Source organism: Capricornis sumatraensis, chromosome 22, assembly GCF_032405125.1.
Source record: "Capricornis sumatraensis isolate serow.1 chromosome 22, serow.2, whole genome shotgun sequence".
NCBI lineage: Eukaryota > Metazoa > Chordata > Mammalia > Artiodactyla > Bovidae > Capricornis > Capricornis sumatraensis.
Genome location: NC_091090.1, coordinates 36610018 through 36637673, shown reverse-complemented (window position 1 = coordinate 36637673; position 27656 = coordinate 36610018). Strand labels below are relative to the sequence as shown.

General features: G+C 46.8%; 1 protein-coding gene and 1 pseudogene across 1 annotated transcript; both read left to right on the top strand.

The window, feature by feature from the left end:
- The first annotated feature begins 291 nt into the window (after positions 1–291).
- On the top strand, positions 292–23139 carry ALDH5A1 (aldehyde dehydrogenase 5 family member A1). The gene is made up of 10 exons (XM_068994131.1): positions 292–618; positions 7365–7448; positions 8143–8313; positions 9576–9692; positions 12000–12143; positions 15133–15276; positions 16864–17022; positions 18712–18881; positions 21088–21146; positions 22502–23139. The coding sequence occupies exons 1-10, from the start codon at positions 292–294 to the stop codon at positions 22705–22707; spliced, it is 1581 nt and encodes a 526-aa protein (XP_068850232.1). The 3' UTR covers positions 22708–23139.
- Positions 5243–6488, top strand: LOC138097835 (putative ribosome-binding factor A, mitochondrial; annotated as a pseudogene).
- Positions 23140–27656: the final 4517 nt, after the last annotated feature.

Sequence of the window (27656 nt, the reverse complement as noted above, 5' to 3'; positions counted from 1 at the left end):
GGAGCGGCGGAGGGGCTAAGGAATGAATAGTTATAAAGCTGACGCGGGTCCGCAGGCGCCTCCACCAGCGAGCTTGCCCATTCGCATCCGCGATCCTTCCCAGGTCGCGCAGGAAGCCGAGGCTGCTGGCGCTCTCGGTCAATCAAGGTCTAGAGTTCGCGGCTGTGCGGCGCTAAGGGCGCGGGAATAGGGCGCTGCTCCGCGTCCCCGCCGCCCGGCGCGCCCCCGCCGCAGCCTGGGTCCCTGGTGCGCACGCTCGCTAGCCTGCTTCCTGCCGTCGCCTCCAGGGCCATGGCGACCTGCCTGCGGCTGCGGAGCTGCTCGGCTCCGCACCTCCGACGGGCACCTCCCAGCCGGATCTGCCGCCCCCGTGCCGACTGCCCAGTGGCCCCGATCCGCGGCTACTCCCGAGGCCCGGCGGGCCTCTCCTCGTCCCTGCTGCGCACTGATGGCTTCGTGGGCGGCCTCTGGGTCTCGGCAGCCGCCACCTTCCCGGTGCACGACCCGGCCAGCGGCGCCGAGCTAGGCTTGGTGGCCGACTGCGGGGTGCCCGAGGCCCGCGCCGCCGTACGCGCTGCCTACGAGGCCTTCTGCAGCTGGAGGGGGGTCTCGGCCAAGGTGAGTGCGCGCCGGATGCAGGGGCGATCGGGGCTTTGTACCCTAGTGAAACCAGCTGTGTCACCTCTCCCCTCCCCAGTGCTCCAGGATACACCATGTGGAAGGACTTAGTAACAATAAAGAAGTTTGGAGCGTCGGCTTTGTGCCAAGCCCGGTGCGGGAGTTAGGGAGTATGGCCCCGCCCTCGAGCCTCATAAAGGGTCGGGTAGGGGAGCAGAACACGAACCTGCAATGATAAGCCAGCAGACCGCCGGGGAAGGGTGGTTGGTTTCGGGGAAGGTGAGAACACGTGTGATTTCAGAGCATCTGAAGTACCTGTCTGGCTGCAGGAACACCACGCAGGAGGCTAATGGGGTGATTTACAGCAAGGCTGGTAATGAGTGCTGGGGCCAAGTCATGAGCTGGGGAGTGGAGAGAACTGGAAAAAATCGGGGGCTTTGGAGACAAGCCCAGAACCACCCTCCAGGTTTGGGGCCTGAATAGGCAGATACATCCTTTAACTGAACATAGACAGTAGAGAATTGGGGGTGGGGGGTGTCAGAGGGGGAGAGATTGCCAGCGATGTTGAGGCAGGGAGATTTCCTTCCTCTTCCATTTAGTTTATGACACCGGAGTCAGCCCAGAGGTCATTTTCTACCGTGCCCTTCAGCATCCTTTGTCTGAAGGAAGACAGTGCAGCAATGAGGTCCAAGTACCAAGGGAGTCTAACACTGATTCATCCATCAGACATTTTCTGAGCACCTGTTATGCCTGCCACTGTGGGAGGTTCTGGGGATACAGCAGTTCCACAAAAGAAACATTCCTGCCCTCTTGGAGTTCACTTGGAGGTGAGGGGAGGGAGGAGATTTAAGCTGTGACAAATAGCATAGGTAAACAAACAAGTCACTTCTCCTTTCCCCTGGGTCCTGGTGCACACAGGGTGTGCTTGCTCCTTGGAAGAAAAGCTATGACAAACCTAGACAGTATCAAAAAGCAGAGATGTCACTTTGCCAACAAAGGTCCCCATAGTCAAAGCTATGGTTTTTCCAGTAGTCGTGTGCAGATACGAGTGCTGAGCAACTGTTGCTTTCGAATTGTGCTGGAGGAGACTCTCGAGTCCTGTGGACAGCAAGGCGATCAAACCAGTCAATCCTAAAGGAAATCAATGCTGAATATTCTTTGGAAGGACTGATGCTGAAGCTCCAATACTTTGGCCACCTGATGCAAAGAACTGATTCATTGGAAAAGACCTTGATGCTGGGAAAGATTGAAGGCAGGAGGAGAAGGGGATGACAGAGGATGAGATGGTTGGATGGTATCACCAACTGAGTGGGCATAAGTTTGATCAAACTCCGGGAGATGGTGAAGGATAGGGAAGTCTGACGTGCTGCAGTCCATGGGGTCACAAAGAGTCGGACACGACTTAGTGACTGAACAACAATAAACAAATAAGTATATTAGAAGTAATGAATGCTATGAGAAAAAGTAGAGAAGGCTAACAGGATCAGAGGCCAGAGAAAAAGGGCAAAATGTAAATACTGTGGGCAACTGTATTAATTTGCTAGGGCCGCCACAACAGAGTATCACAGACTCAGTGGCTTAAATAGGAGTTTCTTGTCTCAGAGTTCTGGAAGCTACAAGCCTGCTCTCAAGACATGAGGGCAGGGTTGGTTCCTCCTGAGGCCCCTCTCAACTCGGGCTTGTGGGTGGCCATCTTCCCCATCGTCACATGCTCCTCCCTCTGAACTTGTCAGTGTCCGAATCTCTTCTTGAGAGGACACTAGTTATATTGGGTTAGGATCCACTCTTATGACCTCATTTAATGTTAATGACCTCTTTCCAGAGCCTATCTCCAAATGTAGTCACATTCAGAGGTACTGGGGAGTTATGTGAATTTGGGGGGAACTGAATCCAGGCTGTAACATCAGAGTAGGTCTCATTGAGGACATGAGATGCAAAGACCAACGGGGGTGAGAGAATTCAGCTGGAGCAGAAACCAAGTCAGGAGCGTGCCTGACGCACGTGTAGATCAGCAAGAAGCCCCGTGTGCTGAGGAGACTGACGTGGGGAAGAATAGGAGACGACTGGATGGAGTGGGGCGTGTAGCCATTCTAAGGACTGAGTGGGGTCTTACTCTAAGTGAGGCGGGGCTTCATTTCAGGGTTTTCGGAGAGATCTAACTTGCCTTCGGAAAGGATGCTCTGGCCACATGCTGAGAATAGACTGTAGTGGGGGCAACGGTGGAAGTCCAGGGACCGCTAGGAGGTGGTGATTTACATGGGAGATGCTGGTGGCCGGAGCTAGAGTTCGTGGTGGGGGCGGTGAGGAGTGTTCTGATAAAAGATATGTTTTGAAGGTGGAAGACAGCTGGTTTCCCCAACAGACTGTTACAGGGGAGAGAGAGAGAGAGATGAAAGACAAGACTGAGGGCGGGAGAGGGGGAGGAAGGTGAAAGACAGGACTGAAGGATGACTCCAGGGCTTTTGGCCAGAGCCACTGGAGGAAGAAGGAAAAACCACACACTGGGATGGGGAAGGGGTGAGAGGAGCATGAGGCAAGAAACTGGAGCTCAGTTTTGGCCCCACTGAGTCTGAGATGTCTCTTAGATGCGAAGTGAGGGTATAAGGGGGATGTTGACAGGAGCGCCTGAACTAGAGAGAGAACGCACAGGAGTGCTAACAGCAGTGGGAGACAGGAGCTTCCGAGCTCGCAGGAAGCATGTGCACCGAGGCGAGCCCTGGGCCCTCTGAAGTCCTTCGGGAGCTCCCCCTGCCCTGCACCGGGGCCTGCAGACTCAGCCTGCCCCGCTGGGCTGTTTCAGGGGCCCAGGAGCAATCCCAGGTGCAGTCAGACGGTTCCCTGGGGCCCTTTGGGGAACCCTCCTTCTCGAGAGGACCTCGGAGTGACTTACTAAGGAAGCGGTGGGGTCAGCTTCCCACCTCTGCTGTCTGGAAGGCAGGGTGCAAACGCAGGTTGTAAGGCGGCTCTCTTGTCCCCCACCTCCGGCTATTCTCCTCTCCCCTCTCTAGGCCCATTCATGTCCCGGGTTCCTGAGGGGTGGTGGCTCCTGTATTCTGCCAGGGAGCCCGTCGGCCTGCACAGCCTGCAGTCACTTTTGCTTCTCCGAGCCCGTGGCGTGGCCCCCACCTCCTTCCCCACCTTGTGCACCCCTGCAGGGGTTCAGAGAGAGAAGGGAGCTGACGCTTGTTGACCACCTTCTCACCTGGTGCATTCGCTTCCTCTGGCCGCTGGGACGAGCCATCCCCAGACTGAGGGATTTAACATGACGCAACAACGCAAATACCTACCGTCCTGGAGGTCAGAAGTCCAAGAGGGGTTTTCAGGGCTGCATTTCCTGGGGAAGCTCTGGGGTTTCCTGGGCTTTTCCACCTTCTAGAGGCCTCCAAGGGCTTCCCTCGTTGCTCGGTTGGTAAAGAGTCTGCCTGCAATGCGGGAGACCCAGGTTCGATCCCTGGGTTTGGAAGATCCCCTGGAGAACCCTATCATGACTTAGCGACTAAACCACCACCCCCACCCCCCAGAGGCCTCCGAGTCAGTGGTCTGTGGCTCCGCCTTCCTTTGTAGTCCTCCTAGTGATTATATGGAGCCCACCTGGATAACTCAGGCTCCGCTCTCACCTGACCTTAATCACGTGGGCAGAATCCCTTTGGCCTTGTGAAGCAATACATGTAGTCACAGGTTCCAGGGATTAGGAGGGGAACGCCCTGAGGGCCGCTCTTGTGCCCTCCACAGCTGAGCACTGTTCTTGGTGCTTTTCGTCCTTTCAGTGGCTGGCTTCCTTGGTGTCTCAGATGGTAAAGAATCCGCCTGCAATGCGGGAGACCTAGGCAACTACACCACCACCACTCTACAGAGAGGGTGAAATGACTGTAGTAATATTGTTTTAAGAGCTGTCAAGGCCTCCTCTCTGGGGGTTTGAGATTCAGACGACTCAACAACACCCCTGAGAGCTAAGATAACAAAGCATGTTAGCTTATCCAAAATAGGGAGGGGAAAGAACCCAGAGAAAGACAGTAGGTGGTGTTTCCACAGCCTCAGGCTCTTGGCTCAGGAGTGGTATGAAAAAAATAATTTAAATCTTACACCTACTAAATGGATTAGAATGACAGAATGACAAACCAGGTTTGCTCGTTGCTATGGGCAACCCCTCAGGCAGGTAGGAATAAACCACAGAGTCTCCTTTGCTTCATGTACACCTGTTTAGATGCAGGAGGCAAGAGCTCTAGGGGTGCCTTCCTTCAGAGCACCTCTGTGTGGTTTGCTTGACCTGGGTTCTCTTTTTTATTATATAAATGAATTCCTTTTTAAAAAAATATTTAAGAAATCATTTCTTCCACAATATACTTAATCCAGTTTATTTGTTCATCCTTTTATCTTGGAAAAAATTTTTAAATTGTGGGAAAATGCACATAATGTAAAATTTACCATTTTAGTTCTTTGCAAGTGTACAGTTGGGTGGCATTAAGTACATCCACAGAGTTGTGCCTGGCCTCTCCTCTGGAGTGTGCAAAACCCTTTCCTAAGCGTCACAGACCCCACACCCTCCGCCCCAGTCTATGGGACAACTTGCCGGGGAGTCATTAAAATAAAGACCTGGCCATTTGTTGGTGGTCGCTGAGCAAAGATGTGGGCGACTCTCAGGGGTCTGCCGGGGGTCTCCATTCGGGGAGCCTGAGCAGTGCCCAAGGTCTGCACAGCTCGCCTGTGTCCTGTGGCAAGAACCCGCTCAAGAAATTTGCTTTGAAAACCAAGTAATGTTCCCGAGTGGGGGTCCTGCAAAGGGTGGGGTGTTAGCCTGCGGCCAAGCCCACAGCCAAGTCTGTAAGCGCAGTCTCCACTTGTGAAAGCCCACCCGTCACCGTTATGTTTGCGGTTTTTCCACCCGGCCTTTTTTCTGTACTTTTATATAGTTGTGATGGTTTTAAGTTTGCTAAAAGCAAAGTGAACTTTCAAAGCAAAGTGATGTTTACATTCCACCGTGGGTCCAAGGTTCCAAATCCTCAGATTCAACCAACCTTGGACTGAAAATGTTCTGCAAAAATTCCACGAAGTTCTGAAAAAACAAAACCTAAACTTGCCTTGCTGGCAACTGTTTTCTTAGCATTTACATTGTATTACGTATGGAGGGAGTTTTGGTGTGAAGGTACTTCCTTGGGCTCTCACTTGACCTACAAGCCATCCCGGTTGGAGTCCTTGATTAAGAGCACCTCCAGGAGAACCCGAAAGGAAGACCAGGGTGCCTGGGGGCGCTGAACCGCCTTCTCTACAAAGCACTCTCAGGCTTGCTATGCACCCCTGAAGTGAGCCAGGAGCTGTGCGACCTGAACGCGGAGCTCTGCAAGGTCTCTCTGGCTTCAGGCTTCTCTGCCTGCCGCGTCTTCTGGAGGGCGACCCTCTCTGAGGCCCAGAACACACACCAGAGGCCGTCCTGTGAAGAGTGCTGCACACATGGGGCATCTTCTGATGTCCCAGCAGACCCCGAGGAACGTGCTGCCCAGAGTGTTTGTTCAGGACAAAAAATATGCAGCTATGATGGAGATTTATCGGCTACAGGCAATTGCTGATTTTGGACCCCGAGATGACAAGACTTTGTGCAAAGTGATTTCAGCGACCCCGAGGCCCTGGACACTGCTTTGCCAAGTGATACCCAGGGCCCTGCGGCACACTCGTATCTGAGTGGGACTGACCACGAGGCACTCAACAAGCAGATCCTGGAGTACAAGAGGAGGAGAGAGAAAGGGCACGGGACCGTGGGCCCCCTGTGGCCAGAGCACATGGCTGAGCTCAGGAAGCAGACGAGGAAGAGGAAGGCCAGACCCCGTGTGGATGATGACCTCTCTCCCGAGAACTACCTGCAGGGCGGGGAGTGACGACCGAGGGGGCCTTCTGCGGAGCGCGCCCCGGGTTACGAGTGGGGCGCCAAGAAGCAGAGCAGGAACTGCGATGGAGAGAAGGGATCAGAAGGGAGTGGATCGTGACCCGACTCGGGCGCATGCGCGCTGCTGGTGCCCCCGGGCGCCCTCTTGCGGCTGCAGGTGTCGTCTGCACCCTTTGTGCTGTGTTGCAGGAGAGGTGGTAAGGCCTGCGGGAAGGGTGTAAAAACCTTAGTGGAAAAAAACTTAAAAAGAACTATACTTGAGGACACTGTGAAATAAGCCAGTCACAGGACAGAGGCTGTATGATTCTACTTATATCAAATTCCTAGGGTAGTTAGATTCATAGAGACAGAAAGTATTAATAGAATGGTGGTTGTCACAGCTGGGAGGAATGGAGAGGCAGGTCCAGACTCTCAGTTTTGCAAGCTGAAAAGGTGGTGATAGCTGCAAGACCATGTGAAAGTGTTGTACTTAATGCCAGTGAACTGCATACTGAAAAGTGATTGAGATGGTAAATGTTGTGTGTCGTGTATTTTACTGCAAAAAGTAAGGAACCATACCTTTGTGTGGTGAAATTCATTATTCGCATTTACTATAAATAGTAAGTCATTCCACAAAACTTTTTTTCCGCTTTTACAATTTATGACTCAGCACACCCAAAATGGAATCTTTGATATTACTCACCAAAGAAAGGTCTGTACCCCTGGAACAAATACAATGTTGCATGTCAGTTATACCTCAGTTAAAAAAAAAACAGGTCAATATATGTTTCCCCAAGAATGAGAATGCACAGCAAATATTTTAGAAAACTGAAGACTTTAGTAGTCTCTCTTATACTTGGCATTTTACTGTTTTGTATTTCTTTTTCAGGAGAGGAGTTCTTTACTTCGCAAGTGGTATGACTTAATGATACAAAATAAGGATGACCTTGCCAAGATAATTACAGCTGAAAGTGTAAGTTCAGGACCTAACTCAGTACTTGAAGAAACTGTCCAAGAGTTCTTAGAAGAAAGCTTGGAGGAGTCTCTAACTTCAGTACTGTTAGGTAGCTAAAGAAAATGTGATTTCTTTACTTCATGATCAGATAGCAGTTGTTATTTTCGGCACAGATTTTTCTGATTAAATCAGGCACACATATTATGCTAAATCAAAATTTCTGTGTTGTAACTTACTCTTTAATAATATGCAAGAAATCGATTTTGAGTGGAACTATGTGAATACTGCTTTTCCACCATTCTGGGTTTTTTTTTCCCCCACATGACTGCTTTGATTTTTTATGTTGTTTTTGTACATTTGCAAAGGTACCAGCTTTTTGGTCACTCTGATAAATTACTTTCCACACTGTTCACAACATTTAGAAATATCAGAAGGAAAAAAAAATTTAAAGAGGCCGTTCTAGGTGCCTCCTCCTGACTGTAACCTGTTAAGGAGGTAAATGACGACTGTGGCTCAGGGTGACCTGGCAGGCTTCCTTCCATCACCATTTGTGATTCTGCTTTCAAAGACTCACACTGAGGCTAGAAATTTCTCCACCACCCAGTGAGTTTTGTAATGGGGCTCTTGTACTCTGCTTGAAGAATTGAGAAACACAGAACTGCGCTTTCGTTATTAGAAGGTAATGAGTGTGTCCTCTTCTGATTTAATTTAGGGAAAGCCACTGAAGGAGGCACAGGGAGAAATTCTCTATTCTGCCAACTTCCTGGAGTGGTTTTCAGAGGAAGCCCACCGTGTTTATGGAGACATTATCTCCACTCCAACAAAAGAAAGGCGGGCTTTCGTCCTCAAGCAGCCCCTCGGTGTGGCCGCAGTCATCACCCCGGTATGTGGCAGGATCGGCGAGATCCGGGGAAGGAGGATGAATGGGGCTGGAGCAGCTGTGCTCATCCTGTGATCTCTGGCACCTGTGCTTGGCTTCCTGCTGCCACTGCTGGAGGCGGAGGCGTGTTTCCTGGTGTCTGTGATAATGAGAGGTGTGGTGGTGGCCAGTGTTTCCTAATGCCTGCAGGACGGGGATGACCCACAGGAGGACCCTGGGGGCTTCTCTGACTTGGCATTAAAGGCTTCCTGGCGTTGTCTAGTACATCTAAAACAATCTTCTGGTGTTTATCATTTTTAAAAAAAGACTTAAGATGTGACACTTTCAAAGTATTTATGTGCCTTTCAGCAGGCACTGGGCCATATTCTGAAAGTTAAAAGGCTGAGAAATAAGATACTGCATCTGCCTGGATAGGACTGCAGTATCCTTGTGGGGCAACCAGCTTTCTCTACCTGAGTTGCTTCTCTTGGGTCCATCTTCTGCTAGATGCCGTATTAACTTCTCTACGGTGTCTGCCAGCTGGTCTCAGGACTGCTTGTCCTTCCCTGCTCACCACAGTCACAGAGAAACATCCCCCTCGCTGTCTGGACTGACTAGGCTTGACCCAGAACTCAGCCTCCACTAGCTTGTGTGACCTTGAGCAAGTTTCTTAACTGCTCTGTCTCCAAACCTGCAAGTACGAAAAATACCAACCTCATTGGGTTGTGATGAGGATTTAATTATAATAGTATAATAGTACGTACAACAGTGCCTAGGTCAGAATAAGCACTATACAAGGTTTTGTTGAAACAAAATATGACTATAAATATCCACAGGGAGCTAGCTATGAATATCTAGAGAGGGAAGTATAATATCGTATACCATCTTCAAAATAACCTTTGCTAGTATTTTTCCCCAAAGGGTCACCAAACCACAGCCCTCAGGCCTATATTTGTAAATAAAGTTTCACCGGGACAGAGCCACTCCCATCTGTATACATGTTGTCTAGTTGTGACAGAAACTGGGCATCCCACAAAACCTCTTTACTACCCAGTCCTTTACAGGGAGAGTTGGCTGTCACCCAGGGTAGATACTTTTATAGTGTTTTAAACTCTGAAGGTGTTTTTGTCTCCACAGTCCCTGGAGCCAGCGGGTGTCAGGTGTTCTGAGCTCCTGAGTGTAAGAACACCTCTGCCAGGCAGGTGTGCAGAACTTGCGGGCTGGTGTCTTGACCTGCCTGCCTTTGGACAAGCCCTTCCTCTCACCTCCTCTCTCTTCTGATCCAGTGGAATTTTCCCAGCGCCATGATCACGCGGAAGGTGGGGGCCGCCCTGGCAGCCGGCTGCACGGTGGTGGTTAAACCTGCCGAGGACACGCCCTTCTCCGCCCTGGCCTTGGCTGAGGTGAGCCTCTGTGCACTGGGTCCAAAAAACGACGTTACCTAGCTGGGACATGAGGAAGCACTGTCGAAGCCTCCTTCTTTGCCTGCATCTCCTGTTTGATGGTGCTATGCTTTAAATCACTAGTCATTATTTTAGGTCAGATGTTCCTCTTTTTAGAAAAAAGTAAGGGGAATTTTCTAACATCTATAGGCTACCCCAACAATGGTATCTAGCCATCGTTTTAATTAAGTCATAGTAATGTGACTAAAAGGTGGGCATTTCTCACATTGAGGGCACCTCTTATTAACCACTCCCTTCTCCAGCTCAATCTGCATTCAGTCAGATCTTGTTCTTCTGTTTAAAACCCTCTAATGGCTTCTCATGTCACGCAGAGTAGGATCCAGACTTCCTGCAGACATCTGATGAGTTCCTTCTGTTCGGCAGATTCCCCTCCATCCTTTTCTTTCCCTTACAATCTGTCTTTTGAGGAAGCTGGACATCTGACCGGTAGAGCTCCCCATCAGCCGGGCTTTGCAGACAGCACGTCAGGAACCAGGTTCCTCTGTCTCCTGCGCTTTCCAAACTGGCAGCTGTATCTAGACACCTCATCAGACTCGGGGTCGATCCCATCTTGTGTCCTTTGGTCAGGAGGATAAGGTCTGGGCGTGTCTGTGTTCACGTCTGCACCCATTGCTGTACGATGCTGCTCAGTCTGTTAATTCATTACGAGTTGCCCAAATGGTAACATTTGAATTCTCTCCTTTTTCATTCATTTATTCACCAGACCACTTCTATAAATCAAAGCTTCCCATCAACTCTGTGGTTACCCGGCAGTGAATTCACAGAGGAAAGGCAGTATATTTGATTCTTTTTATTTACCAGTTTTTCACATAAATGAATCTATTCCTGTCATCTGCCACAGGTTCCCAATTTGCTTTTTAAGGAGCATTATGTGCTAATAGATTTAGTGCGCTGGTATTTGATGAGCTTCACTTTCTTGTGGTTATTATCCTGGATGCAGCTCACATGCTCCCACTTTTGGCCAATAGCAGCCTCTTAGAGTTGGCTCTTTTATCTTTTAACATAACTCTTACTAGTTGTTGAGACCGTCTTTGCTATCTAATATGACAAGACATTTTAGACTTATCATATATATTTCTTGTCCCAGACCTGGGATTAACTATTTCTGCAGAAAGCCTTTATTTCCTCTGGTTCAGTTCAGTTCAGTTCAGTCATGTCTGACTCTTTGTGACCCCATGAATCCCAGCACGCCAGGCCTCCCTGTCCATCACCAACTCCCGGAGTTCACTCAGACTCACGTCCATCGAGTCAGTGATGCCATCCAGCCATCTCATCCTCTGTCATCCCCTTCTCCTCCTGCCCCCAATCCCTCCCAGCATCAGAGTCTTTTTCAATGAGTCAACTCTTCGTATGAGATGGCCAAAGTACTGGAGTTTCAGCGTTAGCATCATTCCTTCCAAAGAAATCCCAGGACTGATTGCCTTAAGAATGGACTGGTTGGATCTCCGTGCAGTCCAAGGGACTCTCAAGAGTCTTCTCCAACACCACAGTTCAAAAGCATCAATTCTTCGGCACTTAGCCTTCTTCACAGTCCAACTCTCACATCCATACATGACTACTGGAAAAACCATAGCCTTGACTAGACGGACCTTTGTTGGCAAAGTAATGTCTCTGCTTTTCAATATGCTATCTAGGTTGGTCATAACTTTTCTTCCAAGGAGTAAGTGTCTTTTTTTCCTCTGGTAGGAAATGATATTTTAAGACTACATTTAGGGCACCAGGGATGATCATTGCTACTGGCTGGTCACTGTCTCTAGGCGTTATTAGTGGCAGGGCTGGGAAATATACATACATGTGTGTACACACACATCCACATGATAAAACACTGCTTAAAATTCATGCAGAAACTTGCAGTACATTAATACCACATTGTCGCTCAGTCGTGTCTGACTCTCTGCAACCCCATGGAGTGCTGCCCGCTGAGCTCCTCTGTCCATGCGATTTTTCTCAGCAAGAAAACTGGAGTGCATTGCCATTTCCTTCTCTAGGAGATCTTCCTGACCCAGGGATCAAACCCGGGTCTCCATTCCAGGCAGACTCTTTACCATCTGAGCTACCAGGGAAGCCTGAATACCACATTAGCACTAGTAAGAATCTTACTTCAGTTCTAAATATATTCTATCCCCAAAGTCAGCCTTTTTTTTTTTTTTTTTTTGCCATTGCTTTCTGGGTTAAAACATTGATTTCTCTTTTCTGTTTTTCCAGTTTGCTCATTTGCCGGCACATGTTTGCTGTTTGTCTTTATAGCTTGCAAACCAGGCTGGAATTCCCCCAGGTGTGTACAACGTGATTCCTTGCTCTCAAAAGAAGGCCAAGGAAGTAGGGGAAGCACTTTGTACAGATCCTCTCGTGTCTAAAATTTCCTTTACTGGTTCGACAGCCACTGGAAAGGTATGTGACTTAAGTCTCAAAGGAAACAAGTGTCATTCTAATAACTTCTCTTTATACAGTATCAAAAATACTACTTCATCTCGGTCACCATTTGGAGGAAGGTTTCCAGCAGAGTGTTAGAAGCTCTGTCCCATATCATAATGTCTGATCATCTTCCAGAAATATTTGGATGGTGTTCCTCATTGTGACATGATCTAGGTTCCTGTTTGACAAAACTGAAGGTTTAAGGGTAGACAAGGTTCCCATTATTTCCGCATGTGAAGTAGATGAAAGTTGTCCATCGTATTCCCATAACTCTCAAATGTGTGTTTCTTTTATAATCTAGAATTAAAGAAATGGATGCCTTAGCACAAAAATTGTGTTTAGTATAAAGACACTTACAGAAACAGAAAGATTATTTTTTTTCTAGCTTTCTTCTCCCTTATATGTTGAAAAGTTCTTTCCCCAAAACCTCATTTGTGTGCCTATGAGTGCATTTTTATTTATCCTTTTAAATGTTTAAAACAGGAAAAAGGCAGAGTAGAGCAAAAGTTCTTAGTTATGGTGTTTCTCTCCAGATAGTACACATTTTTGCTGCTAGTGTTTACATACATGCATGCATATGCTCATATTAGAGAAGTACATAAACGTATCAGATTAAAATAATAGAAACCTAATCTGAAAGTTTTGGTGAAACTGGTCATTTTTTGGACACCATGAGAAGCAGGAGAAAATAAACCAATTTTAGTAACTCCCATGTTTGTCATGCCACAAACTCATACTTGGGAAGCCTGCCACTCATTCATTTCAGAAGCGTGAATTTTTAGATCCATAAAGTGCTACCACCCTGCTCCAGGGATATGCAGAGCAAACTTATCCTCAGAGGGTTTCAAAGTCGTTGGAGAAAAAGAGAGAGGCCTGGGAGAAGAAGGGTTATAGACCTTTGCCACTGGAGCCGGAGAAGTACCCAGACGCTGGGCAAAGGCCAGCCACTCACTATTTAACCTTACTTTGCTCAGCAAACTGTCCCCAACGGACAGACCCCTAGGAAAATGTTGACCACGTTCCTGCCAAGTCCAACTGTCCTTTTAAGTTATTTACACGGGACAGTGCTTCGCTTCAAGTGGTTTAAAGGGAAGAGTGATAGGAATCACTGATAAGTAGCCACTCTCCATACCAACGGCCTCTTCAGAGCTGATCTTTGCAGAGACTCAGTGGCTCAGCTCTGGATCTTGGCACATAGAATCTTGCCTCTAACTGAACCCCCGTCGGTCAGCCTCTTCTGGAGATGCGGCCCTGCCCTTACCCTTCCAGGGGGACCGCCCCTCCCGGGGTCTGTGGAGGGGACAGAGTACCTCGTCTGCTCCGCACAGAGAATTCAGCAATGAATGGGCATTTGACCTGAGGAAAACAGATTCAGAGGCTGGCCAGTGACCAAGAGCCAGTGTCTCATAGAAAGGTAATCTGGGCAGTCATGCTCCCTTTCTAAGGCTTTGGAGGCTGAAGTCCCGAGAAGGTCAGCAGGAGGAATGGGAACAGAAAGAACTCCTCGGGACGTAGCAGGATTGTAGGCAGCAGGGGCCAGAGTCGGGTTCAAGCTCTCATCATGGGTGCTGAGTGTGAAGAAGACTCAGTCAGAGGACGCACGTGGAGGCAAGCGACCCAAGAGCAAACCGAGTCGGGAAAACCAATGGCCTGGCAAAGAGCATTTCTTAAAAGTTCTAAAGAAAATAGCTATCTTGAGTCCAATAAAGAAACAGGTTTACTCACACCAGTCAGAATGGTCATCATTAAAATGTCTACAAACAATAAATGCTGGAGAAGGTATGGAGAAAAGGGAATCTTCCCACTGTGTTGGTGGGAATGTAAATTGGTACAGCTACTATGGGAAACAGTATGGAGGCTCCTTAAAAAACTGAAAAATAGAGATGCCATATGATTTAGCATTGCCACTCCTGGGCATACATCCAGACCAAACCATAATTTGAAAAGCTACACACACCCCTATGTTCATAGTAGCACTACTTACAGTAGGCAAAACATGGAAGTAACCTAATGTCCATCAACAAATAAGTGGATAAAGAAAATGTGGTACACATATACAATGGGATATAACTCAGCCACTAAGATGAATGAAGTAATGCTATTTGCAGCAAGATGGATGGACTTAAGAGACCGTCATACTGAGTGAAGTCAGAGAAACGAACATTGTATGACATCCCTTATATGAGGACTCTAAAAAGAAATGATATAGATTAACTTATTTACAAAACAGACTCACAGACTTAGGGAAAGGGATACTTAGGGACTTTGGGATGGACATGTACACACTGCTATATTTAAAATGGATAACCAGCAAGGTCCTACTGTCTAGCACAGGGAACTCTGGTCAATGTTATATGGCAGCCTGGATGGGAGGGGAGTTTGGGGGAGAATGGATACATGTATGTGTGTGACTGTTTGCTGTCCACCTGAAACTATCACATTATTAATCAGCTGTACTTCAATATAAAATACAAAGTTGGTTTTTTTTTAAAGGTACATATCCCTCTGTGTATATAGCCAAATTCTGGATAGATATACCTTAGGATTTTATCAGTGGCAAACTAGGGGTTCTTGGGTTCTGGGTGATTTTATTATCCTCTCTCTGGGATTGTTAAGCTTGTTTATAATTTTCTGAGTAGGTCACACACTGACATGGTTCAGAAATCAGGGCAATATAAACATGCTTATATTCAGAAGTTTCACCCTTACCCCATTCCTGGTTTCCTCCCTTTTAAAGATAATTATTTTTAGTTTCTTGTCATCTTCTCCATGTTTATCAAATATAAGCAAGCATGAATATATATATATTATATATATATAATTTTCCCCATTTCTTATGCAAACTGTCATCCCATATATACTGCTGTGTACTTGGCTTCCTCCTCTATTGGGTACTTTTTTGAAAAAAGCCTTACCAGTCCCTGTTGTTGATTGGGCGCTCAAAGCATCCTCTGTCTGCTCCCAGGTCCTGTTGCACCACGCAGCAAACTCTGTGAAGAGGGTGTCCATGGAGCTGGGTGGCCATGCCCCTTTCATCGTCTTTGACAGTGCCAACGTGGACCAGGCTGTCGCCGGGGCCATGGCCTCCAAATTTAGGAACTCTGGACAGGTGAGTCCCGGAGCATTTTTCTGGGTTGTGTGCTTTACAAAGATCCTACCCCCTTCCTCACCTCCTGGGAGAAAGGGTACTTCTGGGTTCCTTCCTTCATTCTTCATGCATGTCCTTTATCGGATGTTTAGTGAGTGCCCTCTCTTTGTCTGGGACTCTGCTAGGCTCACAGGGTATGAAGGGAAATAAGGTGTCTTCCTCCCTGGCTTCGAGGAAAATTTCCCGAACAGCAGAAGTCTTTTAATCAAATCGTTCTCTTCTTTCATCTCCTCTTTGAATCTGGTTATTTTCATAGTTTTCCCTTGCTGGACTTTTCTCTGCTGAACAGGTTTAAACATCTCCTCAGATACAAATAGCCTGAACAGCTAGGGTCTGGAGCCCACAGTCTTAAGGAAAAGAAGGTTGGAAAATGTTGAGATGGTGCCTTGAAAAACTCAAAACCCTACTGCCTGGGTCTCACTCTTCATGAAATGAGGGGGGCAGGACAGGCCTCCACTAGAGGGCCACACACACCACAGTGGGCCAAGGAGAGCCCAGCTTGTCCCCGGGAGACTGGTGGCCTGCGCTCACACCTTCTAGGGAATCCCAGAGCATTAGATCCAGCAGGGACCTTCCAAGTTATCTCATACAAGGTAAGCACTTCATCTTAGAGTACCATCAATAAGCGATTTTAAATGCATTCCAAAAAAGGAATAAAAACTGGAAAGTTATCTAGGAGGAAAAAGGTGAAGTGTATAATATTCTTTATTAAATAGTTTTCATCCTGTTTTGACCATTGGTAATTAATTTTTCTCCTTTCACATAACCTAGATAAGCTTGGTTGTTTCTGAAATAGGTATGTTTCCTTTTAGAAACACAAAATGCAAAGGTGTATAGCCTTCAGAGTTACACTCACAAAGCTACAACTTTGGGGTATATTGCTTTAAGCCAATACAAATGCACAGGGTACAAAATTATCTACAAACTGTTTCTATTAGAAAATACACAATTAAGAAAAAAGCGAAGAAGAAAATGTATCAAGGATAACCTCATTTCCAATAATGTGTTTATATTGTATAACTTGAAAATATTAGGTCTAAACTAGAAAATATAATAAACAAAGGGCTTTTCAATAATTTAGGCTGAAAGAATGGTCTTGTGTCCATTTTCAAAATGTTGGATTCTGCCAAGCTGTTGAAAGGTTCACTAAGCTAGGGGACATCAATTAGCCTCTGAATCCTTTTCCTTCTAGCTTTTCCTCTCTGTCGCTGAGTATCACTGTCTCAAGGAGATATTTCTTGTGTTGGCTTTCTCGTTCCAATATGAGCCATTTGAAAAAAACCTGGGCTAGTGGCTTTTTGCTCACAGATTATTTATGCTCGCTTACCTGTTTGACCACAGAGGCGTGCTGGCTGTGGAGGGGCCTGGAGAAGTACAGGCTCTTGCATGTTTGTCATTAGGGCTAAGCTCGAGTATGGAGGTGGGACCCAGGACAGGAACCACCTGGGAAGTACATTTACATTCAGAGGTAGCAGCAATCATAGGTTTATTGGTTGGGTCAGTAGCTTCTGATGAACTGTCGATGTGAGTTTCTTTCTTTCTGCATAGACTTGTGTGTGTTCCAACCGTTTCTTGGTGCAAAGCGGTATCCATGACTCCTTTGTGAAAAAATTTGCTGAGGCAATTAAAACAAACCTGCATGTGGGTAATGGATTTGAAGAGAGAACTACTCAAGGCCCGTTAATTAATGCAAAAGCTGTAGAAAAGGTAAGTCTGTCTTATTACCTGTTCAGTGTCCTGGTTTCAGTATCAAAAACCACTCTGGTAAGGTGCCCAGCAAGATGGTTTTGGAAACATGGAGAAATTAGAAAAACTAGTGAATTTCTGCCAGTTTGTATGAATCAAGTGGCATCGTCAGGTTATAAGCTTTTCCAGCTCTGTCATTTAGCTGAGTTCCCATGAGATCTGCCACTTTCGTTCTGCTGCCGTCCTTAAATTTTCTCTTGCAGTGGTGACAATTCTGTATCCTGCTGCTTCAAGAATTACCATCTTGAAATACAAAGTTCTTTCATCTTTGGAACACCTAAAAGGAGAGGAAAAAGGCTTTTTATTTTTGAGATCAGACATTTCTAGGAATCTAATATTGTCCTCCGAGAGTTTTGAGAAGACGGGACATACTCTTGCCTGGAAAATCCTATGGACAGAGGAGCCTGGCAGGCTACAGTCCATGGGAGTCACAAAGAGTTAGACACGACTGAACATGCACCCACACCCACACAGGGGTGTATCCATTTTAGTGATAGAAGCTCTACAAAGACTTCAAGTGGAAAAAACAGGTCTATCAAACAAATGCTAGAGGAAAACTTGTCAGAGCTAGGAGGAAATAACTTGATTCTTCAGATTGAAAGACTTTGTCAATTGCCAAGTATATAGAATTAGAATAAAGAGAAAACCCAGGTGTGTTTTGCTAAAATTTTAGAATGTCGGGAACATACAAAGAAGATTCAAGAAGCTTCTAGAGTGGGGAAAATCGACCCATAAAGGAGTGAGAACTATTTTTGAGTTAGATTGTTCATTGAAATCTACTCAACACTCTGAAGGAAAATTATTTGGGGTCCAAATTCCATTACCAGCCAGTGCAAGATAAAACAGCCCGACCTGCAGTTATCAGAACACTCTGAATATAAACCACCTTCAGTGCACCTTTTTTCGAAATAACTAGTACTTGAGGAGAAAATATTAGAACAAAGTGAAAGAGAAGTCCAGGGACAAGAACAGCGTGGGATCCAAGAGCCTGGAACTAACCCAGGAAGGCAAGGAGAGCAAATCCCAGAAAGGCAGCTGAGCATCAGGCCTGGAAAGACACGAGTGTATGTTTATTAGGCTGTTCAGCAAACAGTAAGACCCAACAGCCAGAAACCCACAGAGCAGGGTTGCTGCTGTTCTGTCGCTAGGTCATGTCCGACTCTTTGCGACCCCATAGACTGCAGCACGCCAGGTTTCCCTGTCCATCACGCCAGGTTTCCCTGTCCATCACGCCAGGTTTCCCTGTCCATCACCTGCTCCCAGAGTTTGCTCAGGCTCACGTCCATTGAGTCGGTGATGCCATCCAACCATGTCATCCTCTGTTGTTCCCTTCTCCTTCTGCCCTCAACCTTTCCCAGCGTCAGGGTCTTTTCCAAGGAGTCGGCTCTTCGCATCAGGTGGCCAAAGTATTGGAGCTTCAGCTTCAGTCCTTCCAATGAGTGGGGAGGAAGCAGCATTGTATATAAGACCTGCCCTCTTGACTCCATATCTGTGTATTTGGTTCTTCCAACCTAGAAGGAACTGGGGTACATGGTTTCAAACCTATTTGAAAAAGAAAGAAAAGTCCAGTTACCGTTTTTGACAGTTTAAACATTTTCCAAGCATCCTGGATCCCCTTTCCCAAAGGCTGTTGCTTTCTTCCTCACACAGGTAGAGAAACACGTGCATGATGCCATTTCCAAAGGGGCCACCGTTGTGACAGGTGGGAAGCGACACCACGTTGGGAAAAATTTCTTCGAGCCCACCCTGCTCAGCAACGTCACCCGAGACATGCTCTGCTCTCAGGAAGAGACTTTTGGGCCTGTGGCACCTGTTATCAAGTAAGGCCATCCAGCGTGTAGGAAGACCGGAGGAAGAGTAGGAAAGGAAAAGGAAGTCTGGAGAGTAATCCAGTTCCTGTGTCGTTTGCGACTGGCAGGAGAGGGACAGGAGCCAGAAAGTGGGGCTTTGTCAGGGGAAGGGCCAAGACCAAGGCATGGTTTTTTAAACATTGGTTTTCATTATTGCCCGTTTAGACCACAAAATTTACCAAATTCTCTACTTTGCTCCCTGCCGAACTCATTTTTCTTCATAACAGAGTACATCCTTCAAGACTTCTTTCAAGGGTGTCTGTGGGAAATGAACTCTGTGTTCGTATGGGACCTTTTATCCCACACTCACAAGTAAATAATAATCTACCTGTGTAAAAATCTAGCTTCACAAGATATCACTGGTTGGTCTGCTTATTTTCAGGGTTGTTATTGAGAAAGCTGATGTCTGCTTCTTGTTCCTGTGAAGGGAACTTTTTCTCTTCAGAGACTCAGGGCCTTTGATGTTCTTAGATTTTACCATGGTAGCTTAGGTATGGTATACTGTGAGCTTTTTTTTCAATCTGAGATCCCAAGGCCTTTATTTGAAATCTGGGAAATTCTTGGTCATTATTTCTCCAAATATTTCTCTCTCCTCCATTGCTAATGAAATTTATAGATTAATCTGACATTGGGAGAATGGACCACTTGGAGAACTTTCATCTTTTAGTAAAAAATTTTTTACCTAGAATATGAACTTGACATTTTCCAAAAGGATGTAGGGGTTAGGAATGCAGGCTTTGCTACTTTATACCTGTGTCCCCTTGAATGAGTTAACTTCTCTGAACCCCAGGGTCCTTCATGGGAAAAGGACTAAAAACTAGTACCTGCCTCATGGCTTCCCAGGTGGAACAGTGGTAAAGAATCTGCCTGCCAATGCAGACCTGAGAGACTCAGGTTCAGTCCCTGGAGGAGGAAATGGCAACCCACTCCAGTATTCCTGCCTGGAGAATTCCATGGACAGAGAAGCCTGGTGGGCTATGGTCCATAAGGTTGCAAAGAGTCAGACATGACTTAGTGACTCAACAACAACAAACAAAAAAACTTGCCTCACAGGACAGCTGTAAGGTTTAAATGATGTAATATACATAAAGCACGTCACCTAATATCAGTGTGGTTGTTATTGTGTAAATAGTGAAGTCACGCAGTCATGTCCAACTCTTTGTGACCCCGTGGACTGTAGCCTACAGGCTCTTCTGTCCATGGGATTCTCCAGGCAAGAATACTAGAGTGGGTTGCCATTTCCTTCTCCAAGGAATCTCCCAGACCCAGGGATCGAACCTCGGTCTCCAGCATTGCAGGCAGACGCTTTACTATCTGAGCCACCAGGGAGTTCACACTCAAAAGGTGAAATCGTTGAGGATGTCCCACCTGATACTGTGATGAGTACATTTTCGAGGGACATGTAGGCAGTGAGGACATGGATGACGCCCTGGTTTTTATTCTCTGGCAGATAGATAGAACGGCTTGCTCTCTACAGTGGAGAGACAAGAGCTGTTCATCCTTGGAACAAGTGATTCTCTTGGGGTCCCCCTCCTCTCTCTCCCACTCATCCTCTTGCACTGACCAGGGTCTGCCAGCTCTGCCCGAGCCTTCAGAGGGCTGGCTGTTGCTGGGTCTCTGATTTCAGGAGCTGGGATGCATAGAATGTTCTGCCCTCCATTTACAGTTCTGGGGCCTCTGAAATCTAGTTTCAGAAATAAGATGATCAAGCTGGAAGCGACTGCATTAGGCTTCCATACTAGTAGTCTCATTTCCAAGGGGAACAGACCCCCAGCACTGTTAAGTAGCGGGGCCAACACTGGAACCCTGGGCCCCAGCAGGCCCTGGCTGTTGGCTTTCTCCCACATCACGGCTGCTTCTGAAGTAGTTATGATTGGCGCACGTCTTAAGAGAGAACAAGAGTAGTAACCCTTTTTCTTAGGCATTTTGTCAACATTCTGAACACACTGTAGCTCCCTGTGTGTCTCCTGTTCTCCTACAAGAGATGAACCAGTGTTGATCCAAGCTCCTTAGCCTTGAACTCAGCATGTGCAGTGAATGAAGGTGTTTTCCTCTCTGCTCCTTGCAAAACTCTGATTGACCCCTGGCTCTTATTTGGGAAACAGATCAGAAGGAAAAACAGCTGGTTTTCCTTCCCCTGTGGGATTTTGCTGATGACCCACCCTGACTTTGGCAGGTTCAACACAGAGGAGGAGGCGGTGGCGATCGCTAACGCGGCCGACGTCGGGCTGGCAGGTGGGTGTCTGTCCTCGCTTGGAGACAATCACAGTCACTTCTCCAGCTGTGCCTTTTAAATGTCACCCGGGGTTTTGAGAAGTCAGCTTCTTTGCAGCACGTATTTCATTGCTTTCCAAGGGGCGAGGGCGGGTTTATGCTAGTCCAGGTTCTTTGCTGTGTCCGCAGGATGTGGGATGGGAGCTCCCTGGTCGGAGCTGGGCGTGGTGGAGGGAGAAACAGCAGTGCCGACTGTTCTGGGGAGAACCACCCACATCCCTTAAGCCCCATGTTCCCAGAGGCTCGATGCCTGGAAATTCCAGTGCTTCTCCTCGCATCCCTCCTGGAAGCCTGAACAAGAGATAGCGCTTGACTTCACAGAGAGCATCGGGGCGATGAAGGAAGGGAAGACAGCACAGGCAGAGGGAACCTCAGGGAGTGGCTGCCTTTCTTGCAGTTTGGACATGGTCAAGGTGGCCACAGTATGTACCCTGTGTCCCTGACAAAACTGTGTGTGCATAAAGACACTCAACAAATCTGTCTTTAGCATCCACTAGTGAAGGAAGTGTTGCAAAGATAAAAAGACATAGATTCAGCCGTGGCTCTACAGGCGCTTCTCTGGGTGGACAAGAACCACTGATAACCAGAGAAAGGATGTCCACACTGTAGAGTCCCTTATTCTACAACAAAGACTCCGAGTTGCTGACTCAGAGGGCCTAACGCTGGAGTAAGACGTGTGCACGAGTGCCCCCGTAACACTGAGCTCAGTGTTCTTCTCGTCCCTTCTTGATGGGATGATGGTGGAGGAAGCCACATCCCAAACCAGGGCATCCATGCTGGGCAAGACTCTGATGGTGCAGATTGAAGAAGAGAGGTTCTGGGCAGAGGGGGACCTATGGAGTTAAGTGAAAACAGGACAAGGAGAACTGGGTGGACGAGTTTGGTGGAGATGGTCGGTGACTGGAATAATGGAAGATAAAGCTGGACATGTTGATTGAAAGCACATTAGGGAGAGTTCGAATACTCACCAGGAACTTAACCTTATTTATGGGTAACAAGGAGTCACTGGAAGGTCTGGGTAAAAACATCACGTGGATAACCTAACAGATGTGTGCAGGGTGGATTGATTAGGAGGCCATAGGAGCCAGGTTCATTGTTGTTACAGTCCTCGCTGGAGATGGTGAGAGAGCTAGCGAGGGTGGAACACAAGCAAAAAGATGATTTCTAAAGGTTGTGAGATGAAGACATACATGGGGCTCCACTTGGAAGCAGGAAGGTTCCAGCCTGCATGACTAGGTAGTGGTCATCCATGGCACCCTCAGCTGTGGACATGATGTCTTTAATGACTACATCTGTGTCTCTTATCCCCACTACAGGTTATTTTTACTCTCAAGACCCGGCCCAGATCTGGAGGGTGGCGGAGCGGCTGGAGGTCGGCATGGTTGGCGTTAACGAAGGACTGATCTCCTCCGTGGAGTGCCCTTTCGGGGGGGTGAAGCAGTCCGGCCTTGGGCGAGAGGGCTCCAAGTACGGCATTGACGAGTATCTGGAGCTCAAGTATGTGTGCTTCGGAGGCTTATAGGGTTCTTCAAGAAATAAAAAAAAAGGGAGGCTTACCTATGTATGGGGATGTGCCATCCGTTATTTTAAATAAACCCATAGGGTAGCTGAACTAGGAATTGTAAAAAACTAATCATCCAATCCTTATAAGCAGATACAAAGCCTATCCCTCCCCCTAGCTGGCTTGGGGCCAATACATGCCACAAGCCTGTGGCCACAAATCCCTGAGAACCAGCAGTGGGTTTATAGGATGAGGCCCTGGATCGCCAGCCCCCACCCTCCCCACCCATGACCTCATCTGCCTCAGAGCAAAGTGCAACAAGCTGGTCCTGAAGCCCCCTCATCATGGTGGGGCCACAGCCTGGGCAATGACATAGCCAGCACCCATGTGGGCTCCGGAGCTAAGACCCAGGGGGCTGCGGGGGACATCTCTTGAGTGTGACTGACAGGCTGGGCAGGATGCCACTGCATGCCTGGTGACCCACCAGCTCAGATGTGTTGCTGCAGCGGCTGAATCAGTGTTTTTTTTTTTTTTTTTTTTAAGAACTTTAGACACAGCACAGAATTGCCTGAATTTCTTTGAGAAGTGAAAGAACCCCTCTCTTTTTTTTTGACTAGTTTTTAAACTGAAAGCTCCATCATCCTCAACTGCTTAAAGAGTCTGTGTTCACTTCTGTGCTGTTTTTCCACATCATGTTTCTGAGAGAAAATAAGCATAAAGCAGAGCGCAGCAGCAGCGGCTTGGTGGGGCTTTATCCACGGGTAACGGCCTGGCCGGGCTTTATCTGCACAGACATGCTGTCTACCCCCCACACCCAGCCCTCAGTACAGTGGAGATTCTGTTCATGCCTTACTTAGCTCCATGGGATACTGTGAACCTAAGAGAAAGCAAACATATAGTATTTGCCAAAAAGTGAAAATTCGATGTTCAGTGCGGGAGTCATCGTTGTTATGGGTGGCACCTCCCAGCCCGGCTTGGGTCTCCAGCAGTGGCTTTGCCAAGGTGAGGGGAGGCTGGTACCCACCTGCTCGGCACCTGAGCCCTAGGGCGGGCTGGTCTCCCATAGCCTGCTCTTTATGACATGCTGCTCCGTCACCTGCAGAGAGCGCAAAAGCACTTTGAGCACAGTGATCTCAAAAGGGAAAAGAATTTCCATAGTTGCCAGTTGGAAGAGGCGCTTTTTATCCAATGAGTTTTTATAGTTCTTCTTTTAAAAACAAAAAGCCCAACGATCACTGTTTCCTGTTGCTCTGAAAGAAAAACTCTAAGAAAACAGTAGGCTTTTCTGTACTGTGTCTCTAAACGTTCTGATACATGAGGAAAGGGGAGGCTGATCCTGGTGGAACAGATAGGGACGAAGCTCCCCCTTTCCCACTGTGTGTGTGTGTGTGTGTGTGTGTGTCTGTGTGTCTCTGTGTGTGTGTGTGTCTGTGTGTCTGTGTGTCTGTGTGTGTGTCTGTGTGTGCGCGTGCGCGCGCGTATTTCACTGACATCCTCTGGATGTTTTGGGGAGCGGAAGGAAAACATGAATGAAAGGAGTGCTGGAGGCAGTTGCTCCTGGACCAATAGCAGCCCTCACTGAGCCACGGGGAGCTAAACAGCTAAAGATCTGAGATGTCCCTGTGCACAGAGGTACCACAGCCAGTCCCGGAGCTGCCTTGTTTGCCCTGGGTTACATCAGGCGTCCCCGTGAGGCCCAGCTAAGCAATCAGCTGAAGTCCACCTAGTGACAGGCACTGCTCAGACCCTGTCCACAATCACATACACATCATATTGACCGTGAATTTGCACTTACTAGTTCTGGGGTTGTTTCACGTGACATTTTAATTACTTAATGTTTGGATGTGTCCATCTGTTTTCTATTAACGATAAAAATGCTCTAAATAGTTTTTAGAAGTCCAGAATACTAGTGCTTGAAATGTTTGGGGGAATACATTCAAATACGTTTGTTAATTTTGTAACTCAGCAGATGCTTTGGCTTGATGGCAGATTTTGAGTTTTCTAGTATATCTGTTTGACCAGGTACATAAACTGAGGGCCAGAGACTCACTGCAACATCCTTGATTAATTCTGGAATTAAAGTAAGTTGAAAAGGAAATAGCTTACTGTTTAGTAAAATTGATCTGGATTGTGGGGAAAGACGTATTTTTTAAATGAACATTTTGGGGGGTTATTGTTCAGTAAGGTGATTGATTATGTGATGGACTATATGATGGATTTGTTAAAAATGTGTGTTTTAACATTAAATAGAAAAGGACCATTAGACCAGGGATTGGTTCACAGGCCAAATCTTGCCTGCTTTTGTACAACCCAGCACTAAGGATGGTTTTTATATTCCCAAATGGTTAAGGGAAAACAAATCAAAAGAATAGTATTTCATGACACATGAAAATTTTCTGAAATTCAGATATCAGTGTCCATAACTCTTTGCGATCCCATGGACTGTAGTCCGCCAGGTTCCTCTGTCCATGGAATTCTCCAAGCAATACTGAAGTGGATAGCCATTCTCTTCTCCAGGGGATCTTCCCAACCCCGGGATCAAACCCGGGTCTCCTGCATTGCAGGCAGGTTCTTTACCATCTGACCCTCAGGGAAGCCCCAAATAAAATGTTATTGGAACCCAGCCACACCCATTCAGTTACCATATGATCTGTGGCTACCTTCTAGGCAGAATTATTTGCACCACAGACAGAACTGCCCACAAAACTCTTTGGCTTTTTACAGAAATAATTTGCCAACCTCTGATCTAAACCAAGAGGGAGATACTGACTTTCCCATGTTAATGAGGCATTATTTCATTTTATTGAACACCTACTGTGTAAAAAAATACTTTTCCAGGTCTTGCTCCAGTGAATCCTCACCAAGAACTTTCCAGCAATCATCACTTGACTCATACGAAATCACCCAGATAACGGGAGTCTGTTGGCCTTGAGAAAACAATTCTCAGTTTACTTTCCCCAGCTATGCAGGGATTCTCATTTTAAATCTCCTCTGTACCTGTTATCTTTATCCATTTGAGCAGCTTTTAAATATAATTTTATGTCAAGTGTTGGCTCATCTACCTTTAATTTTTATGGAAAGACTTATGAAAGTAAAGATCAGAAGCACAATGCAGATAAATCTGTTTTATTGTAAACTTAGATCATTAACTTTAAACTGTGCCACATGACTGCCTTCTCTGCAGGCTGAAGCCCAGGGCTTTAATTATTCATATATGGCTATGATAGATAGCATTTTACTTGAATAATATTTATGCTTTGGGTTTTTTTCACGCTGTATTTTGTGGGATAAAACTTGGGAATAAGTGTAGTTGGAACTGTGAAAACATTTTGTTTTTTAAAAATGTACATGTAATTCACTTTCCAGTTTTTGATAACTGTGTATGTCAAGGCAGCGGAGTTGTGCGTGTGTGATTAATAAAGGTTGAATTAACAGAATTTCCTGTTTTAAGTGAAGGTTTCTGGTTTGTGGGATTTTTCTTGCCAGTTCATCATCTGAGTTTACTTTGGAGTTTATTAGACCAGTTTGGATATGTATGCCCCCCTCAAAATATGACTGTAGGAGTTCGGGACACACCAAAATGTGCCAGTTTGGCATAAGGATTTTTGTGAGCTGAAGACAATTAAGTAGCAGATAAAAGAAGAGCACTCTGTCTTTTGTTACCCCTCTATTTGCCTAAAAGCAGGATGAGTGCTAAGTCGCTTCAGTCGTGTCCGACTCTTTGCGACCCCATGAACTGTAGCCTGCCAGGCTCCTCTGTCCATGGGATTCTCCAGGCTAGAATACTGGAGTGGGTTGCTATGCCCTCCTCCAGGGGATTTTCCTCTGCAGGGATCGAACCTGTGTCTCCTGTGGCTCCTGCATTGCAGGTGGATTCTTTACCACTGAGCCACCGGGGAAGCCCCAAAAGCAGGATACAAATTTACAAAGGTGCCCCCTTTCTATCAAGAGGATGGGATAAAGGTTAATTCCCAGAGACAACTTCAGGCCCAATCAGCCTGGACTTTAAATAACAAATTTTACTAACTAGCCTTTGGCTCCACCCTTGAAAGCCTACAACTGTTTTCCTCTAGCCTGTCATTTCTCCAGAGATTTATTCTTCTTTGTTGAAGATGCTATGTAAGCTGACGCTTTAAGCCACTCTCAGTTATCACTTCTCTCTGAAATATACATGAGAAGTTTATTAAAACGTCTGCTTTTCTCTTGTTAATCTTTTATGGCAGTGGTCTCAGCCAACAACTCAGAAAGGTAGAGGGAAAATTATTTCTCTGCCACATGTATAAACAATGCTCCTTTGATCTGTCTGTGAATCTCCTGGGCAGGGAGTCAGCCTATGAAATTTGGTACCCTAGCACATTCATACAGGAGGGACTGTAACAGGGAAGAAACGTAGTATTCTATTACAAGTTAATCGGACTTCCCTGGTAGCTCAGTGGTAAAGAATTTGCCTGTCAATGCAGGAGACATGTGTTCAACCCTTGGGTCAGGAAGATGCCCTGGAGAAGAAAATGGCAACTCACTCCAGTATTCTTGTCTGGGAAATCCCATGGATGGAGGAGCCTGGTGGGCTACAGTCCGTGGAGTCGCAAAAGAGTCAGACAAGAGTCAGATACAACTTAATGACTAAACAATAGCAGCAAGTTAAGCTTAAATTATTTGTAATGGCTCATCTCTGAGAACCCTGCTTCCCAGGTAATAAGCATTAACCTAAAATACCTCTGTTTAGCTCAGAGGAAATATCCTGACCAGGCCCATCTGTGAATGGCTATAGGGAGGAAGAAACCTACACACCCCTTCACAGAGGCTGATGGAAACCAGGAAGTGTTTGAGTTTACTCTCTCCTCTTTTAGTATAAAAGAAGCCTGAATTCTAACTCAAGCAAGATAGTTCTTTGGAACATGAGCCCTCCATATTCACAGCCTGCTGCCTTTCTGAATAAAGTCATTATTTCTTGCCCCAACAACCCGTCC

What these genes read in the sequence shown, in the direction of transcription:
- ALDH5A1 (XM_068994131.1), top strand. Translation starts at nt 292, where the DNA reads ATGGCGACCTGCCTGCGGCTGCGGAGCTGCTCGGCTCCGCACCTCCGA. An exon ending in TGGCCGCAGTCATCACCCCG is followed by an intron (nt 8,314 to 9,575) that starts GTATGTGGCAGG and finishes CTTCTGATCCAG; the next exon opens with TGGAATTTTCCCAGCGCCAT. An exon ending in AATTTAGGAACTCTGGACAG is followed by an intron (nt 15,277 to 16,863) that starts GTGAGTCCCGGA and finishes CTTTCTGCATAG; the next exon opens with ACTTGTGTGTGTTCCAACCG.